This window comes from Balaenoptera musculus, chromosome 15 (genome assembly GCF_009873245.2).
Source record: "Balaenoptera musculus isolate JJ_BM4_2016_0621 chromosome 15, mBalMus1.pri.v3, whole genome shotgun sequence".
Classification (NCBI taxonomy): Eukaryota; Metazoa; Chordata; class Mammalia; order Artiodactyla; family Balaenopteridae; genus Balaenoptera; species Balaenoptera musculus.
This window is the reverse complement of record NC_045799.1, coordinates 73,732,238-73,752,886: the sequence shown is the minus strand read 5'-3', so window position 1 is coordinate 73,752,886 and position 20,649 is coordinate 73,732,238. Positions and strand designations below refer to the sequence as shown.

The 20,649-nt window shown below is 39.3% G+C and overlaps 1 protein-coding gene and 1 non-coding gene across 4 annotated transcripts in view; one reads left to right on the top strand and one right to left on the bottom strand.

The window, feature by feature from the left end:
* LOC118881561 (S-adenosyl-L-methionine-dependent tRNA 4-demethylwyosine synthase TYW1) overlaps positions 1-20,649 on the bottom strand; it is a 203,470-nt gene that overhangs the window by 161,713 nt on the left and 21,108 nt on the right. For all 3 annotated transcript variants that reach the window (XM_036826658.1, XM_036826657.1, XM_036826659.1), the window contains exons 8-9: positions 7,844-7,961; positions 2,807-2,859 (exon numbers count right to left, since the gene is read on the bottom strand). In XM_036826658.1, coding sequence (XP_036682553.1) covers positions 2,807-2,859; positions 7,844-7,961 — 171 coding nt within the window. The remainder of the gene's footprint in view (positions 1-2,806; positions 2,860-7,843; positions 7,962-20,649) is intronic.
* On the top strand, positions 14,944-15,015 carry TRNAD-GUC. The gene has a single exon. It is a non-coding gene; the product is annotated as a tRNA-Asp (tRNA).

The following is a 20,649-nucleotide window of genomic DNA, read 5'->3' as shown; positions in this document are numbered from 1 at the left end:
AACTTTGTAGGGGGACAGATGGTTACTAGACTTATTGTGGTGATCCTTTCATAACGTATGCAATTGTCAACTTATGTCATATATCTGAAACTAACATAATATTGTCACTGTATTTTCATTAAAAAATAAAATAAAATAATTTTTAATGCTATCTTATTTGTGCCCATAGGATTTTAATTTATGGAGGTGACTGAGTGCCAACATAGGCCAACGCTATTGAAGGAATATATTACTTACATATCCCAAGAGAAGGGTGCACACCACACCACACAGGGTTTGTTCAGGAGACAGAGGAGTGAGGGGGAAGCCTGGGCCAGAGCCTTTACTGGAGCTTCCTCAGGAAAGGAAAGGCAGAGCAAAGTAAACAATGCAGGATTGGCTAGTATGAATTATTCCAGTGGGCTTTGCTCTACAAGGCTATCTCTAGTTTTCTGATAGCTGGGCCTGGGATGATTTAGGACAGGGAAAATATTGGCTTGGTATGTGAGAGAGTTAGATAAGGAGGTAGCTGAAAGCTACAGATTCAGAATTACATATGAAAGGCATGCTCAAGGCAAACTGCTGTTAATCTTTAGGAATTAGCCCCAGGGAGGGGCAGTCTCTGTAAAACTGCAGAGCATCAAGAATGCAGAAAATAAGAAATTATAGTTCATGTAATTGACCCTGTGGTGAAGAGATAACAAATAGACAAATATAGAATCTAAGAAAACAGAACAAATACAAACAACAGAAATTCACAGGCTGATCCTAAAATGTATATGGAAATGCAAAAGGCCCCAAAGAGGGGAAACAATCTTGAAAATTAAAAAAACAAGACAGAGAACTTATACTGCATGATTTCAGACTTATTACAAAGCCAGAGTAATGAAGACAATGTGGTACTGGCTTCACGACAGACAAACACACCAATGCAACAGTATAAGAGCAGTCCAGACACAGGCCTACCCATATAGTTGACTGAATTTTCTACAAAGTCCTAAAAGTAATTCAATGGTAGAAGGAAAATATTTTTCAACAAATGATGCTAAAACACCTGAATATCCATATAGGGGGCAGGTGGTAGGAAGGAACAATCTTGACCTTTACCTTATACCATTCATAAAAATTAATTCACAGACCCAAACATAAAAGTTAAAACTATATATGAAGCTTCCAGAAGAAAACACAGACTATCTTTGCGACCTTAAACCTGACAAAGATTTCTTAAAATACAAAAAGTACTAACCATAAAAGAAAAAATGATAAATTGGACTTTATTCAAATTAAAAACTTCAAAAGAGGGACTTCCCTAGTGGCACAGTGGTTAAGAATCCACCTGCCAATGCAGGGGACATGGGTTTAAGCCCTGGTCCAGGAAGATCCCACATGCCGCAGAGCAACGAAGCCCATGTGCCACAACTACTGAGCCTGCACTCCAGAGCCACAACTAATGAGCCCACATGCCACAACTACTAAAGCCCACGTGCCTAGAGCCCATGCTCTGCAACAAGAGAGACCACTGCAATGAGAAGCCTGTGCACCGCAACAAAGAGTAGCCCCTGCTCACTGCCACTACAGAAAACCCACACGTAGCAATGAAGACCCAACACAGCCAAAAATAAATAAGTTAGTTAATTAATTAATTAAAAAAAAAAAACAACTTCAAAAGATACCATTAGGAAAATGAAAAAGGAAGCCACAGACTAGGAGAAAATAATCATACTGCACATCAGGCAAAACACTCATATCCACAATATATAGAGAACTCCTACAAGTCAATAATACAAAGTCAGACAACTCAACTTGGGTAAAATATTTGAACAAACACTTCACAACTATGAAAGGCCAATATGCACATGAAAAGGTGCTCCTCCTCATCATCAGCAAAATGTAAATTAAAACCAAAATGGTACCACTTCACACTCATCAGGAAAAAGATGTGTAATCCCAGATGATGATGAGAATATGTAGCAACTTTCATAAATTGCTGATGCAAGTATAAAATAGTACGACCACACTGAAAACAGACTGGGAGTTTCTTATAAAGTTAAATATATACCTGCCCTACGACTTAACTATTCCACTCCTAGGTATGTACCCAAATGAAATCGAAACATATGTTCACCAAAAAAACCATTGTATAAACACATTCATAGCCGTTTTATTCATAATAGCCAAAAACTGAGAACAACTCAAATAACTATCAACAGATTAAAAACTGTGGTATGTTCATACTACTGAATAGTACTCACCAATAAAAAGGAATGAACTACTGGTACACATTACATGTGGATAAATCTCTGAAACCTTATGTTGAGTTTAAGAAGCCACTTGCAAAAAGCTACACGTTATATGATCCTATTCACGTGAAACTCTACAACAGGCAAAGCTAAACTACAGTGATAGCAACGGGAACAACTGTTGCCTGGTTGTGGAGGAGGCGGCAGTGACCAGAAATGGGCATAAGTGAACTTATCGGGGTGAGGAAAGTAGTCTATAGCTTAATTCAGGGGGTGGATAAGGGTTTTTACATCCATCAAAATACGCTGAACTTGGACTTCCCTGGCGGTCCAGTGGTTAAGACTCCACGCTTCCAATGCAAGGGCCACGGGTTTGATCCCTGGTCGGGGAACTAAGATCCCACATGCCATGCGTCGTGGCCAAAAGGTTAAAAAAAAAAAAAGCTGAACTCATTTAACTAATTCACTCAAAATCATTATATTTTATTAAATGTAAATTATACCTTTTAAATGGTAAAATTCATTGCATATAATAGCCATATAAAAGTTGCATAAAACAGAAATAATATTTGAATAAAAACAAATACCTTTGTCCACCTGCAAAGCTTCACCCCAGAGTGGCTCCCAATCAACTGATAACCTGAATGAAAAAACAGGGAACACAAAGTTGAACTGATTCAAAGCCTCATATCGAAAAGTGATTATAAAACTGTAGCAAAATCATTTTTCTTTGTTTAAATAATGATAGACAACAATCCAATGCCACTAAGGTTTAATTCACCAGGATGATAATAGAATTTAAAACATGTATGCATCTAATAACACAGACTCAAAATACATAAAGAAACAATAAGCTAATCCAAAATCACAGGGAGATATTTTAAGATCTCTCAGTATATAACAGATCTCATAGATCAAAACTCAGTAGAGCTCTAAGATCTGAAGCAACACAGTAAACTCGATCAAGGACACATAGAGAACGCTGCAGTCAACAACTACAGGATGCACATGTTTTTCAAAGACCTAAGGAACACTTATGAAAATGAACCATGCACTGGCCCATACAGCAAAAACAAGTAACAGTATATTTCAGTACAATGAACGACTGGGGAACTGTCATCAATAATCTTCAAAAATAAAGAATCAGATGGGCAACAGGAGATTAAAATAAATATTGCCCCCAAAAGTGGGAAAATCAAACTCTAGGAACCTGGCATGAATTCTCAGCACTGCTCCACAACCTATTTAAATATTTTGAGCCACATAAGACACGAAAAGCATGGAAAAGCCACACCAAAGCAATCACATTTCCTTATTTTAACAAACCAGCAGAGCAAACAAGTAGAAAATCCTGATTTCAGAAAACATTTAATAAAGTTTCTCATGAGGCTTCAAGTAATAAGCCACAATTATCACGAGTCTCTTGCACAAAAAGACTCTTGACTTGCAGATAAACGAGGTAAATGGAAAATGGATGATGGCACAAGTGGATCAGTGGCTGGGTAAACATCCATATTCATAGGGTGATGATTAATGGAACAAAGTCAATTTGGATTACAAGTCTCTAGTGGCAACATTACAGGGCTTTGTCTTCTATCCTCTTCCACATTTATGTAAACATCTCGCATATAAATAAAGCACTGCTTATCTACTTGAAGATGGAACTGAGTCCAACTGATCAGCTAATCTCAGATACAGAATAAGCATTTAAAAGATCCCCAGAGAAAATTCTAGTTCTTTTGGACTCCTACATTATATGTTGCTCATACCACTATCATAGAAATCACACTGTATTATATTAGTTCTTTATACCTTTCTCTCCCAAGATACATAGGATTCTACAAAATTCTGCATTTAGGTAGGTATGAAAAGACTGCACAGTATAGGATGGAGAGACCTGTAGCTGACCACAATACACACTACGCAGTTACTAAAATTGCAGTGCAGGATTCTGCTTGTAACCAAGATGGAGTAACAGAGGATTTACTCTCCCACCTGAAATACCAAAAACTGGACAAAATACATGAAACAACAGTTTTCAGGAAACAAAACATCAGGCAACAAAGGATGATGATCCAAGAGAGATGGGAAACAAACAAGGTTGAGCCCTACCATTACCCAAGCTTATTGCCTTGAAAGTTTCCAGGCTGTGCAGCAGGGAGAGACAACACAAGCAGAGCTCAGTATTCTCCCCAAGTTGAGGACACAGAAGTAGAGAGGGGAGCCCCTGTGGCTGAAGTTTGCAAGATTGAGTACTGGAGAGACAAAAGCTACACAGAGATTGAACTCAAGGGTCTGCAGAGGATTCCTGTAAGTACTTGCATGAGTACTGCTTAGTGCATATGTGAGAGAAAAACTACCCAATAATGGGAAAGAACCATCTGAAAAGATTAAAGGCATGCCTGGTACTCACAGCCAGCTGGGAACTGTGCCTGTTCCTACCAGTCAGACAGAAAACCTCAAGATTCCAAGGCATTGGGCAGAGTACACAGAAGTGTTCTGCCTCAATGGTGGGGGAAAAAATTAGCTGTATAGTGAGCCAGCTCTGGTCTCACCCAACAAATCATAAAAGCAAGATGAAAAGGCTCAAGCTGTTTCCAAGTAATTTATCTTCATCCCAGAACAAAGCTCAAGAATGTGTATAGGAATTCAAAAATATCCAGTACCCCAAAACATAAAATTAGATCTGGCATCCAATCAAAGATTACCAAGCATGCAAAAAGATAGGAAAACATGACCAATAATGGAGAGAATAATCCAGCAACCAAAACTGACCCAGAAATGACACAGATGTTGGCAGATAAGGACATTAAAACAGTTATAATTGTATTCCATAAGCTCTGAAAATTAAGTAGAGACATGGAAGTTAGAAAAAGACCTAAACTGAACTTCTAGAGATGAAAGCTACATCTAAGCTGGAAAAATACGCTGGATAGAATTACTAGAAGATTCAACATTAGAGACGAAAAGATTACTGAGTTAAACTTGAAGACAGCAATAGAAACTATCCAGTCAGGTAAAGCAGGACAGAAAAAATAATTTTAAAATATGAAAAGCACATCTGTGAGCTATGGGTCAAATTCAAGTGGCCTATTATACATGTAATTGGAGTCCCCAAAAAGAAGAAAGAGAGGGGGTGGCAGAAAAATATTTGAAGAAATAATGGCCAAAATTTGTCCAAATTTGATTAAAACTATACATCCACAGAACCAGGAAGCTCAACAAATCCCAAGTAAAGAAGCATGAAGAAAACTACACTGAGATATATTATAATTAAAATCATTCAAAATCAGTTGTTAGAAGAAAATCAGGGGGTAAAAAACATGACATTTGAAAGGAACGAACAAAAGATGACTGCAGAGCCCTCATGAGGAGCACTGTGATCCAGCAGACAGTGGAATAACACCCTTAAAGTGCAAAAAGGAAAAAAACTGCCAATTCTAGACACATCAGAAAATATCCTTCAAAAATAAAACAAAATTAAATAACAAAAAAAATCCTTCAAAAATGAAGGCAAGGGGCTTCCCTGGTGGCGCAGTGGTTGAGAATCTGCCTGCCAATGCAGGGGACACGGGTTCGACCCCTGGTCTGGGAAGATCCCACATGCCGCGGGGCGACAAGGCCCGTGAGCCACAGCTACTGAGCCTGCGCGTCTGGAGCCTGTGCTCCGCAACAAGAGAGGCCGCGGTGGTGAGAGGCCCGCGTACCGCGATGAAGAGTGGCCCCCGCTTGCCGCAACTAGAGAAAGCCCTCGCACAGAAACGAAGACCCAACACAGCCAAAAATAAATAAATAAATAAATAAATAAATAAAATTAAAAAAAAAAAATGAAGGCAAAAGAAAGCCTTTTTCAGATATACAAAAGCTGAAATAATTCATCACCAACAAACCCACACTACAAGAAATGCAAAAAGCAGTCCTTCAGGCAGAAGGAAAAGGCCATCAGACAACACAGATTTACACAGAGGAATGAAAAGTACCAAAAGTGGTAACTACATGAGTCAATATATAAAATTTTTTCCTAATTAAATCTGTAATAGATAATTGTTTAAACCAAAAGAATAGCAATGTAGCACAGGGCTTAAAACATGTGTAAAACTAAAATGTATGAAAACAATTGCATAGAGGTTGAGGAGGGCAAAAACAGAAGTATTGAAGGTTCTTCCACTTTACATGAAGTGGTATAACACCACGTGATGACGTACTGTGATACAGTATAGTATAAAACCTCAAGCAACCACCAAGGAACAAAACGGTGCTATAGCTAATAAGCTAACAAAGGATGTAAAACAGAATCATATAATTTAAAAAACAATCTAAAAGAAGGCAGTAAAACAAGAGAAAGGAAATCAAAGAACACATGAGACAAGTAGAAAACAAACAGCAAGATGACAGATTTAAACCTATTATAAAAATCACTTTATTCCTATATGAATGAGACTTTTAATTCTGCATCAATACTGACAAACAGAACAATAATCAGAAGTATTAAATATGATTTGACGTAAAAAAAAAATCACTTTATTTCTTTAAAAAAAATAAAATAGGGCTTCCCTGGTGGCGCGGTGGTTGAGAATCTGCCTGCTAATGCAGGGGACACGGGTTCGCGCCCTGGTCTGGGAAGATCCCACATGCCGCGGAGCAACTGGGCCCGTGAGCCACAACTACTGAGCCTGCGCGTCTGGAGCCTGTGCTTCGCAACAAGAGAGGCCACGATAGTGAGAGGCCCGCGCACCGCGATGAAGAGTGGCCCCCGCTCGCCGCAACTAGAGAAAGCCCTAGCACAGAAACGAAGACCCAACATAGCAATCAATCAATCAATAAATAAATCTTAAAAAATAAAAAAATAAAAATAAAATAAAACGTATGGGAAAAAAATCCAGGATATTTGTATAACCTCAGGATGGGAAAATACTTCTCTTTAAAAAAAAAAAAAAATCACTTTATTCTACTCTAATTAAAAGGCATATATATTTCTATGTAAAAAAATCTGTATATTTTTGTCTGTCTCCTCTAATAAGTTGAGAGCTCCTTGAAGGAGATATTTCAAGTATCTTAAGTTCCTCTGCATTGCCGGAACTGTCACATAAAAGGATCTCAATAATTATAGAAAGAGGGAGGGAGGGAAGGAAGTCGGTCTACTCACCCCCAGTCTATTACTCTTTCTTCTACAGGAAACCAATATTATTCGTTCATTCAGCTGCAGCCTTCTTCATAAGGTGGGACCACAGAAGTCCAGATATACTTCTACATAAAACACTTCTAATTAACCCAGCCTAATATCATATGAGGTTTAATAATTTCCCCTTAATAAACAGTGACGTGTAAAGAAACCAGAGATTGCATCTTCCATCTGCATACCTGAGCCTCACTGACGGTAAAGTACCATCCCAATAAACCCAGCGAAGAAGAACCCTTGCTGGTCCAGGCAGCCAACACACAAGTGATCCACAGAAACAAGACCGTGACTCCCGAAACAGCTACAGCTGCCACGACCACACAGCAGCTGAGCCAACTATAGCGGGACTTCTTTATCTTTGTTCCTCTTGGCAATCCCTATTTTATGTTTCCTCTTTTAGAATGCTTAAGAGTGTAGAGTTATAACAGTTCTTGAGGACTTTCACCTTGTTTAGTCAGGGCTTCTCGGAGAGCAGGAGTTATCATAGCTCTTCTTTCACTGGCTTCATTCTTCACTGCGCTCCTGATCAAACTGGTTTCCCCTTCCTGCCGCTCCTTTTCTCTCTGTATTAAAATGAATGAAACCCAGAATTGGTAATGGGCAAGGGAAATAACAGCATGACAATCATACACATGTAGCATGGATAGAAGGGTTCATCACGAACCGCAGCCCATAAACCTGTTCTCTTCCAAGTGATCACATTTCCAGTCACACACTGAGCTAAAGACACACCAGGGTCTTTTTTTTTTTTTTTTCCCAAGGAAAGTAACTACATATTCAAATACATATATCCACAAAACATAAATCAATAATCCACTTATATAGATGTCAAATAGTTTTCACAATCTGAGTACAGACAGCTGCCCAACTTCAGCAAGTTATTTCTCTAAATTTCAATTTCCTCACCTGAAAAGAGAGAAAAGTAATATCTATGGAGCAGAACTGTGTCGAAGATTAAATGAAACAAAATTACCTGGCACAACGCCTGATACATAATACGACTTCACTAAATTATAGGAGTGCTGGTTATAACATCTGCAAACCCCAAAAACAAGTCAAAAATGTGCTCTGAGCTGCCCAGACAGCCACCTGCTCAGAAACCAAGTCACTCCACCACCTCCACCTGCAGCCCCAAAGGCTTCTTACAGAAGATCCCATGGTGAAAATGTGTCTTCAGTGACAGAAATAAATCTGAAGGATAATATAAAACTGTGTTTCCTTTTGACTCTGGCCACTGGAAAATTCACAGCACAACTCTGATCACTGTATCAGGCCTTGCATCATCCTTGTCTTATATTCTGTCAGTGACGTCATATTACAAGATGACCCCCCCCCATTCACCCTTTACATTGATTTCTTCCTCTCTTTTTAAATCTCATTACACGTATATATATTTTAAAGTTATCTCAATACCTTTTTGGAAGATGGTTAAAGTGCTAATTAATCATTTTGAGACAACCCACAAAGTCTGTGTTACACTTCAGAGGAGACATTCACCAGATCTTACTAAGAGCTGCAGAAATCCAAAATAACTCACCTGGGCAGGAGCCCTACCACCAAGCCCTAAACTACCCTCAGTGCCTGTCCATTTTCAGTGTCTAGACCCCAGTGAACCGACGAGCAGACTCACAACAATGCCCTTTCTACCTAAAAGTGACAACACCTCACAGATGACATGACGTCTCGGGTCTGTGCTCAACTAATACAGAAAAAGGAGGGTGATCCATGTTTGAACCTGGGCAGGAAGGGAATAGGGATTTGCTGTCCCACCAGGGACGTCCCTGGTGGCGCAGTGGATAAGACTCCAAGCTCCCAGTGCAGGGGAACTGGGTTCGATCCCTGGTCAGGGAACTATATCCCACATGCATGCCGCAACTAAGAGTTCACATGCTGCAACTAAGGAGCCCGCCTGCCGCAACTAAGACCCAGTGCAACCAAATAAATAAATAAATATTTTTTAAAAAGAATCCTAAGGCTTGTTCTTTTTTTTTTTTAAGTCTATTTCAGACCTAAAAGCAAAGATGTGAGCTTGAGTTCCAAGGAAGTCTTGTGGTGGAGCCAAGTGAACTAACCTTGACCTTGAGAGCATTTAAATGTCCCTGAAGTAATTCTGAAGCAAGTTACTGTAATTCCCTACTAATCATGCAAGAATTGATAGTAGGTGGCAATATCTGCCCTCAAAAGCCTGTCACCACAAAATATCACCAGCTTAACTGCTTACCCTAAAGGCCACGTAAATCCAAAACTGGACCCAGCATAACACTGGCCTCTGACCACTGTGCTCAGAGCTCCAAAGACACCCCAATATGGTTTTAAACATGAACTTATGACCCCCATAAAATGAACACACTCTTAAAGAATGGCCATGGAGGGCTTCCCTGGTGGCGCAGTGGTTGAGAATCCACCTGCCAATGCAGGGGACAAGGGTTCGAGCCCTGGTCCAGGAAGATCCCACATGCCGTGGAGCAACTAAGCCCATGAGCCACAACTACTGAGCCTGCACTCTAGAGCCTGCGAGCCACAACTACTGAGCCTGCAGGCCTAGAGCCCGTGCTCCACAACAAGAGAGGCCATGGCAACGAGAAGCCCGCGCACCGCAATGAGAAGCCTGTGCACCACAACAAAGACCCAATGCAGCCAAAAATAAATAAATAAATTTATTTAAAAAAAAAAAGAATGGCCATGGAACACTGTCCATGTCCCAACACTAGAGAAATTATCTATTATAAAATGTGAGTGCAGCTACTCCAGATTCAATCATTTGGACACATAATTCATATGGAAAGAGATCAGCGGCTATGATTAAAGGTCTTGGGTATTCAGGACAAACATTTATCATTCTTTCCCTCTATGACAGTTTAGTCCTATCTTGCATATGCAGCAGTAACTCCATTTCTGAAAAGAAATACAATGGTTCACAACACTCTCCAAGGAAGTGCAAAGCCCCATTCAAATTCTAATTCTAATCTCCTATCTGCAGACATTTTCCCCTGTTTGCCCAGAATATAACAACATAACAACTGACATAGGACCCGTATATTTTTATTTATTTTTTCATAGCCGTTACACAGTCTAAGCAGAAATAAATGAAGATTCCAGAACTGGTCAATCTGGATTCCTTCCTCTCCTGCACACCCATTGGACAACGCGTGACCAAGTTCTAAACTTTTAATTCTCAACGTATGGGTTCTCTCCATCCACAATGCCACTGCTTTTGCCCCCAGCCTTGGTTTCACCTAAGGGACAAGTGCAATAGCCAAACTAAAGTCTCCCTGTCTCCAACCTTCCACCCCTCCCCAACTCCCAAAACCATCACACTTGTCTTGAAAGAAAACGCATGCCCTCTCCAAGCTGCTATTTTCTGATACACAAAATGGAAAACTGATTATAAGCTCACTTCCTAGGCACTTAGGAAAATGACTATAAATAAGTGAAAAGTTCTTTATAAATAGACGGAAATATATGAATCTGCTGTAATAATGGGAGCCAAAAAGTGGTACCAATTCTCTTAAAAAAAAAAAAAGAAAAAGAAAAAGATATTATACAATATTACCTAATTCATTTCCACACCTTCATCCCAGAAACCACAGTACCACCCCAATATTGCCTAGGATAAAAACAAGACAAAAAGGGGATTTGTTAACCTAGTTGGTTAAGTGCCAACCTTGGGGTTGAAGAGACGTCACCTTACATTTGAGGGTGAATTTAACACTTAAAGCCTTAAAAATAATTATGAAAGGAGAACCAGCTTCATGTTGTTACACTGCAGTACTATGCAGCCTTATAATCAGAACTGGACACACCGAGCTCCTTTTGTAAATTGAAATGTTTCTCTGGTGAGTAATTACCAAGCATCCGCCTTTATTTCCAAAACTAATGATACTGATACCACTGTTTGCCTGCTTAACCAGAACATGCTGTGGGGAGTATTTTAGCAACATTTATTTACTGCAGGAAGAAAACAAGTAGCAATCTGCTTTACATTTACAAGCACAACATGAGAGAAACAGAAAATAAACAACCTAAGCATTGGCAGGCTCTTCCTGACTCCTTGTTCTCTACCCAAACTCCCCAGCTTCCCTCCTGGGGAGGCAGCAAAGGGGAGTGAGACAAAGAGATGGAGCCTGGGCTTGGTCCCACCGCTTAGGAGGCAGCCATCCGACTCTGGACAAACTGCTTTGCTTCTCTAAGCTTGTGTCCTGCCCTGTAAAATGATAAAGTGGAGGTGACAGTACAGATACCAGGGTCTTTGTGAGGACTGAATGAGATTATCTAACGTGTACTTCGATTTCTCCTAATCGTCTGAACCTACCCTGGAGCTCTCTCCCCCCACACCTCCAACCCACTCATCCTATTCAATCAAATCACATTGCTTCCCACTGCCTTTAGGACAAAGCTCACACTCCCATGACAGAGGATGAAGAGGCCTCCAGGATCCTGCCCCTGCCTTCCTTCTCTATTTCACCTCTCCACACATCCCCACCGCACTCCACTCTTAACATACCAAACTGCTTAGAGAGTTCCCCAACTTGCCATATTCCCCTAACACCCCATCCCCTTGGCACGTGCAACGTTTCAAACTCTAGCTCTCTTGTTCTCGGTTCTCACTCCCACCCTTCAAATTCTCTTTGGCCCTAGAATTACTGCCTTGCTGCAGAGGGAGGGGGGTAGAAACCACGGTGGTATTCTAGTCAGACCAAACGTATCCCATTTGAAGATATCTCCTTAGACAATAATAGTTATTAGTTATCAAGGACATACTATGTGGCAGGCAATAAAATAAAGGCTTTAGATGGATTAACTTACTGTATCTTCCAAACAACTTTATAAAGCAGTTACTGTTATCGTCTCCCACTCTAGCACACAGAGTGAAATAACTTGCCCAGACACACAAGCTGAGATAGTGTGACACCATGAAAGTTAGCGAATATTATTCAAAAGAGGTCTTACAGTAGGAGTGCTCTGGCCCAACTCTACAGCTGAGGCTCTTAGGTATTAGCGCGTACTGCTTCCTCTGCGGTAACAACCAAGGCAATTAATGTGATGTAGAATGATGAACATGCAGAAAGCAGCTCAGGAACCTGCGTGGATGGACCCCAAAGAAAATGCTCCCCAGAGATACAAAAAAGAAGAGCCAAGCGGTAATAACATCCATCACTGAATTTTAGTATACTGTCTCCAATATCAAATGAACACACAGGACACATATGGAAACCCTGCTGTAACCTAAAAATAATGAAAAACAAAAAACGGGGCAATTATTTTCATGCTGTACTGAAGTTGGAAATATATTTTTTTTCCCCTAGATCTGATGATTTTATGAGTGATTTCTATGAGAAACCTGAAATATCATAAGCCAGCTGCTTAAAGTTCATAAAGTCCAAAATCATTTCATTTCAAAAAATAATTTACATGGACGTCCAAATTTTTCCTTAGTGCTTTTTCTACAGTGCCCTCTAATGGACATGAGGAAAAAGGAAAAGGAAAAAAATGGACCCGCAAACTATTCCAAACTCTTACAGTACCTGTGAAATTTGCTGAAAGTAGATCTTGTGTGTTCTCAGTGCGCACGCACGCACATGCACACACACACACACACACACACACACATACACAATGTTAGCGATATGAAGTGGGGATGTGTGGGCTATGGTTAAGCATTGTACACACATATCAAACGTCACATTATACACCCTAAAAAAAAATCACATTGTACAACCCAAGTATATAAAATTTTATTTGTCAATCATACCTCAATGAAGTTGGAAAAAAAAATTATCCCAAACTCCTCACCCACTACAAATAAAGCTATAAATATCTTCTCTTAAACTTGGTAGATCCAGAAATCTACCTAAATCAGGCATCTCATGCACTGAAATCTATCCCATTTCAAGACAGTTTCACCTTTTAAAATTACTCAGATTTTTATTAAGAGTCATGAAATTATATATTTGCTTTGACCCAGTATCTCAACTTGGAGAAAATATAAACCAAGAAAATATCAATATTCTCTTTTAAGTAAAAAAGGTCTCAGATCAGTGCTAATTACAACAGCAGAAAACCTGAAAACAGACTAAACGACCAACTCTAGCAGAATGCGTAAGCAAATTTAAAATGTCTAAGCATATTTCCTTCTCATTTCAATCTGTCAGGCTCTCAGAGACTGTAATGCATTTTCACGCACAGTTCTCATCTGACTCACAACAACGCTGTGAGGAAGGCAGAGGTTATGGTCCACGTTTCTCAGACATGGGGATTAAGGCCAGAGAAGATTAAGCTTTGCCCTAAGAGCGCCAAGTTACAAACTGGCTGGTGCAGGCCCTGAACCTACATCCCACAAACCTGTCATTCTTAACAGCTCCTCTGCCAGGGCTTCTAAAATACAAAAGCTACTAAAAATGACAGCAACAACACCAACACACAGACGTATTAGGAAATAAGTAACAAAATGCCGCAAGAGGAACAATCATAATTTTAAATTCGGAAAATAATTTTGGATTCTATAGTTTAGTTTTACACTCATAGAGTATTTTTGGGTTATGATCTCTACAAAAGGAACCAAATATCCCGATATAAGAACGGGCATAGGACAGTGTGTAGTAAAGAATTTGGCCTTGCCCAAAGAGAAGTCTGGCCTTTCCCCAGTTCCTGGAAAGTAACCTCTAACCCCCTGGAACTTCCTGAGTGTTGGGAGTACCTTTATTCACGGTGGGCCCTTCAGAGGCACTTGACAGTTTACGCTATTAGGGTGACTCACGCCAAGTTTTGGGGGTGCTGTGCTGTAGGCTGGATTCAACCCCGTGGGCAATCAATCAATCGGGCATGCCTACATAATGAAGCCCCCATAAAAACTCTGGACACCGAAGCTCAGGTGAGCTTCCCAGGTTGGCGACGCTCCACGTGTCATGTCACACATCCGTGCTGAGAGGGTAGCACGTCCTGAGGACGATGAACGAATGCTTCCCAGACTCTGCTCTATGCATCTCCTCCTTTGGCTGGTTTTTCTGTACCCTTTCCTAGCAACCGTAATCATGAGGGTGACAGCTTTCAGTGAGTTCTGTGAGTCTTTATAGCAAATGACTGAATCTGAGGGAGGTTTTTACAGACCCCCCCCAAACTTGCAGTTGGTATCAGAAGTGAAAGCAGTCTCGGGAACTGTGCCCTCAGACTTTGTAGTCTGTCTAACTCCAGGTAGACAGAAAGAGATGCTTCACAGGAAAAAAATACATTCAATCTCACTCAAAATTAAAGAAATGCAAATTATTCTTTTTTAAGGTTATTATTTTTCACCTTTCAGGTTGGTAAGATTTAAAAGATTGAGAACACCTGGGGGTTGGCAAGGGTATAGAGAAACAGGCATTCTCATCTCTCTCTTATGCAGTAAGAAGAAATAAAAATGTTTTCAGCTTTTTACAGGGCAATTTAGAAATATCATCAAAATTATAAAATTCTCTTTGATCCAGAAATTTAAATTTTACGAATTTACTCAAGATAAATTTATCAGTCATGAAAAGTATAAGAGCAAGAGTGTTCATTATAGGGAGTTCCCTGGTGGTCTAGTGGTTAGGATTCAGCACTGTCATTGCTGTGGCCCAGGTTCAATCCCTGGTCAGGGAACTCCCACAAGCCACGTGGCACAACCAAAAAAAAAGAAAAAAAAAAAAGTACAATTCAGGAATTAAAATAGGTTTAAAAAAAAAAAAAAAGAGTGCTCATTATAGAAATCAGAAAACACCTAAATGTTAATCAACAAGAGTCAAATAACTATGGGACATAATTGTGGACTACTACATAAACATTAAAATTAATTAGGCAGATCTCTATCACAGGACTGGAAAGCTGTCATGTTCAATGGAAAAAAGTAGTCTGTAGACTTGGAGTACAAAATTATTCCATCTGTGTAGCCCAAAAAACGAAGTTATACCAAAATGCAGGTGTGTTTGTAAAGGCAGTAAAATACCTGGAAGAATAGTGTCAAAGTGTAAACTGCAGTTACCTGTGAAAGTACATTTAGGAAGAATAGGGACAGGGGACTGTATTCTTCGAGTTTTTTAAACATATGTAAACAGGGTATTAAATTAAATGAAACTCCAAAGAGAGGGTCAGATCAAGTTATAAATTTTCAAAGGATGGGACTTCCCTGGTGGTCCAGTGGTTAAGACTCTGCGCTTCCAATGCAGGGGGCATGGGTTCGATCCCTGGTCAGGGAACCAAGATCCCACATGCCATGCAGCACGGCCAAAAGATAAATTGAAAAAAAAAAAAAAATTTAAATTTTCAAAGGAAATATCTGAGAACAAGTTTAAGAACTTGAAAAGTGCCTCCCTGACATCAAGGATATGAAAGGGTAGAGAGTATGGAGATAACAAGAGAGGATTTTTGAGGATTTCTTCAGAGAATGTTAGAAAGGTATTTTGAGCTCCTTCATGTGCCTCAAATGAAGAGACGTTTGGGGGTGGAGGGCTGTGTTCTCACCTCAAACCCCAGGAACCTCAAAGAAGCCGCTATGTATCTCCTGCACTCAGACTGGTGAATGACTCCTGCCCAGGAAATCCAGAGGGCAGAAGGCCTGACTAGTTGCTTTAGCAAGTGAGCACTGCTGCTGGAGAGGAATCGGCCTGTGCTCCCAGAATAAAGAACTCAGGAGCATTCCCTTGGGAGTGGGGTAGGGGTGGGGGAGATCTTCGATCCTGGCCCATTGGGCAACCAGAGAGGAGAACAGACGAAAGACCTCAAAAGAGGGGAAACCAGAGGTACAGGGCTCCGAGGATGGAGTGAGGACCATCAGAAGCACACTTCTCAGAGTAAACGTGCTCAGTGCAAGGCGCCAGGTCCGGAGACACCCATGGACAGTGTCTCCAAAGGAGCACTAAACACGCTGCCTGGAAGAAGAGTCAAGTTTAAACACCTGACAATGAGACAGCACAAAGTCCTCTTGTGACAGTGCCAAGTAAGAACTTTCCCACTTCTCTTTATCTCCTGCTTCCCCCATCCACGCCCCAAACCCTAAGGAGATATTATAAAATAGCTACTAGCAAATACGTCAGAGAGCAGACAATAAGGAGGGGAGAAGTTTCACTTTGAATTAAACTGGAAACTTTGACTTCGTTTATTTAGTATTACTTAGTATTACATAGGACTGGACATTCTACCGCCAAATTAAGACTTTGTACCTTAAAGTGCCTGTCATACTTTATGACCAAAAATGACCAGAAAAGTCATGGAGTCCATCAGAGTTTTCATCCCAAGACAGGGGAAGGGGTCCCCCTCCCATGCAGGTTGAAAAAGGACAGTAAAACTCAAAACAAAGCAGCTTTTATGATAACTTCCCAAAAGTAATCCTTGTTGTAACATAGACTATACCAGTATTTATTACTTTAGAAAGATTTTTCTGTAAGAGTTTTTAAATAAGGTTATAAAGACTGTCTGAAGAATATGATAAATATTTTTATAATAAAATAGAGATTTAGGGACTTCCTTGGTGGCACAGTGGTTAGGAATCTGCCTGCCAATGCAGGGGACATGGGTGTGAGCCCTGGTCCAGGAGGATCCCACATGCCGCAGAGCAACTAAACCCATGCACCACAACAACTCAGCCTGCGCTCTAGAGCCAGCGAGCCACAACTACTGAGCCCATGTGCCACAACTACTGAAGTCCGTGCACCTAGAGCTCCTGCTCCACAACAAGCAAAGCCACCGCAATGAGAAGTCCGCACACCGCAACGAAGAGTAGCCCGCGCTCTCTGAAACTAGAGAAAGCCTGCACACAGCAACGAAGACCCAATGCAGCCATAAATAAATTAATTAATTTTAAAAAAAGTAGAAATTTAGGTGCATGTGAAATAAAATTTAAATAAATATTCCAATATTTATTTAATTACTAATAGTGATTTTTTTCTGAGGAGATGGAATTACTGGTAGGTTTTTGCCCTTTCTCTATTTTCCAAATTTTCATTATTACAAGTTTGTTAATTTATAGTGAAAAAAAATTTTTTTAATTTAATTTAATTTAATTTTTTTGGGCTGAGCCACTCAGCTTGTGGGATCTTAGTCCCCCAACCAGGGATCGAACCCACGCCCCCTGCAATGGAAGCACAGAGTCTAAACCACTAGACAGCCAGGGAAGTCCCTATAGTGAAAAAAATTTTAACTAGTCAAAATTAAATTAAAAATCGTTAAATTTGTTTCCTTAAATTACCATTTGCTATCGTATGAGTCTACCCAGAGTAAAATTAGAAGGTCTTCATGTTTTACAGATATAATAAGTACTCAAGACTTTTATATAATTCAAAACTAGTTATTCACCAACTAGTCCTATCAAAAAGTGGTATTTCATATGGCAATATCATAAATAATTCATAATCCAGTGATACTAGTTTTTTTGTTTTATTTTGTTTTGTAGGTCTCTTATTTTGTTTTATTTTGTTTTGTGGGCATGGGAAAATAGTTCCCCTGACACTCTTTATCTTGAAAACTTCAGAAAAGTTGAAAGGTACAGTGAAGACCCACGTTCCCTTCACCTAGATTCACTACTTTTGCTTGATCAATATCTATCTATAAACACACACACACACAAACACTTGTAATACACATGTAAGTATGTGTGTGTTATGTATAAAAACAAAATTTTGCTGAACCACTTGAAAGTATGTTGCAGACACCACAGCCCTCACCCTTAAACTACTGCAAAATTCATCTCCAAGAAAAAGATATGAACCTACAGAACTACAACACCATTATTACAATTTGAAAAATTAACATAAATCTAATATTACCTAATAGAAAATTCAATTCAAATGTCCTCAAATGTCCAGACAATGGTCTTTTCTCTCCGATTCAAGATCAAAGTTTATACAATGCATTTGTTTATATTTCATTAGTTTTTTAAAATCTTAGAACAGTACCCACCCCACGTTTTATTGTTGTTGTTACTGTCTACAGCATAGATAGACTCTTTAAAGAGCCTGGCCTGTTGTCTCCTAGACTGCCCCATGTTCTGGATTTGTCTGATTGTTTCCTCATTAGATTCAGGTTAAACTTTTTTGACACAAAATTGCATAGATGATGTCACATACACCTTGCTACACATCATATCAGGAGGTACATAAGGTCAAGCTGTAACATAAATGATGATGTTAAATTTGATTCTTTGTAAAGGTACATTTTTCCCTTTATGCTTAGTAAATAATCTATGGGGGACTTTTTTTTCCCCACTGATTTATTCATTTTTGGCACGTCTAAGTGGTTTAGTTCCTGGCATGATGTTTTGAGACTATGTCAATATCTGTTCCTCAAATACATTTCACCTAATCCTTGCTTAAATCAATTATTACACTAGGGACTGCAAATAGGTAATTTCCTAATTCTATCATGCCTTCTTTATTTATAATCTGGAAACCTTCTGTAAAGACTTCCTCCTTACAAGAGACACGGAAGGACACTACATAATGATCAAGGGATCAATCCAAGAAGAAGATATAACAATTATAAACATATATGCACCCAACATAGGAGCACCTCAATACATAAGGCAACAGCTAACAGCTATAAAAGAGGAAATCGACAGTAACACAATAATAGTGGGGGAATTTAACACCTCACTTACACCAATGGACAGATCATCCAAAATGAAAATAAATAAGGAAACAGAAGCTTTAAATGACACAACAGACCAGATAGATTTCATTGATATTTATAGGACATTCCATCCAAAAACAGCAGATTACAATTTCTTCTCAAGTGCGCACGGAACATTCTCCAGGATAGATCACATCTTGGGTCACAAATCAAGCCTCAGTAAATTTAAGAAAATTGAAATCATATCAAGCATCTTTTCTGACCACAACGCTATGAGATTAGAAATGAATTACAGGGGAAAAAAAACGTAAAAAAAACAAACACATGGAGGCTAAACAATACATTACTAAATAACCAAGAGATCACTGAAGAAATCAAAGAGGAAATCAAAAAATACCTAGAGAAAAATGATAATGAAAACACGATGATCCAAAACCTATGGGATGCAGCAAAAGCAGTTCTAAGAGGAAAGTTTATAGCAATACAAGGCTACCTCAAGAAACAAGAAAAACCTCAAATAAACAATCTAACCTTACACCTAAAGGAACTAGAAAAAGAAGAACAAACAAAACCGAAAGTGAGCAGAAGGAAAGAAATACAGATCAGAGCAGAAATAAATGAAATAGAAACAAAACAATAGCAAAGATCAATAAAACTAAAAGCTGGTTCTTTGAGAAGATAAACAAAATTGATAAACCATTAGCTAGAAATGAAAAAGGAGAAGTTACACCAGACACCACAGAAATACAAAGCATCCTAAGAGACTACTACAAGCAACTCTATGCCAATAAAATGGACAACCTGGAAGAAATGGACAAATTCTTAGAAAGGTATAAGCTTCCAAGACTGAAACAGGAAGAAATAGAAAATATGAACAGACCAATCACAAGTAATGAAATTGAAACTGTGATTAAAAATCTTCCAACAAACAAAAGTCCAGGACCAGCTGGCTTCACAGGTGAATTCTATCAAACATTTAGCGAAGAGCTAACACCCATCCTTCTCAAACTCTTCCAAAAAATTGCAGAGGAAGGAACACTCCCAAACTCATTCTATGGGGCCACCATCACCCTGATACCAAAACCAGACAAAGATACTACAAAAAAAGAAAATTACAGACCAACATCACTGATGAATATAGATGCAAAAATCCTCAACAAAATACTAGCAAACAGAATCCAACAACACATTAAAAGGATCATACACCATGATCAAGTGGGATTTATCCCAGGGATGCAAGGATTCTTCAATATACGCAAATCAATCAATGTGATACACCATATTAACAAACTGAAGAATAAAAACCATATGATCATCTCAATAGATGCAGAAAAAGCTTTTGACAAAATTCTACACCCATTTATGATAAAAACTCTCCAGAAAGTGGGCATACAGGGAGCCTACCTCAACATAATAAAGGCCATATAGGACAAACCCACAGCAAACATTATTCTCAATGGTAAAAAACTGAAAGCATTTCCTCTAAGAACAGGAACAAGACAAGGTTGTCCACTCTTGCCACTATTATTCAACATAGTTTTGGAAGTCCTAGCCACGGCAATCAGAGAAGAAAAAGAAATAAAAGGAATACAAATTGGAAAAGAAGAAGTAAAACTGCCACTGTTTGCAGATGACATGATACTATACATAGAGAATCCTAAAGATGCCACCAGA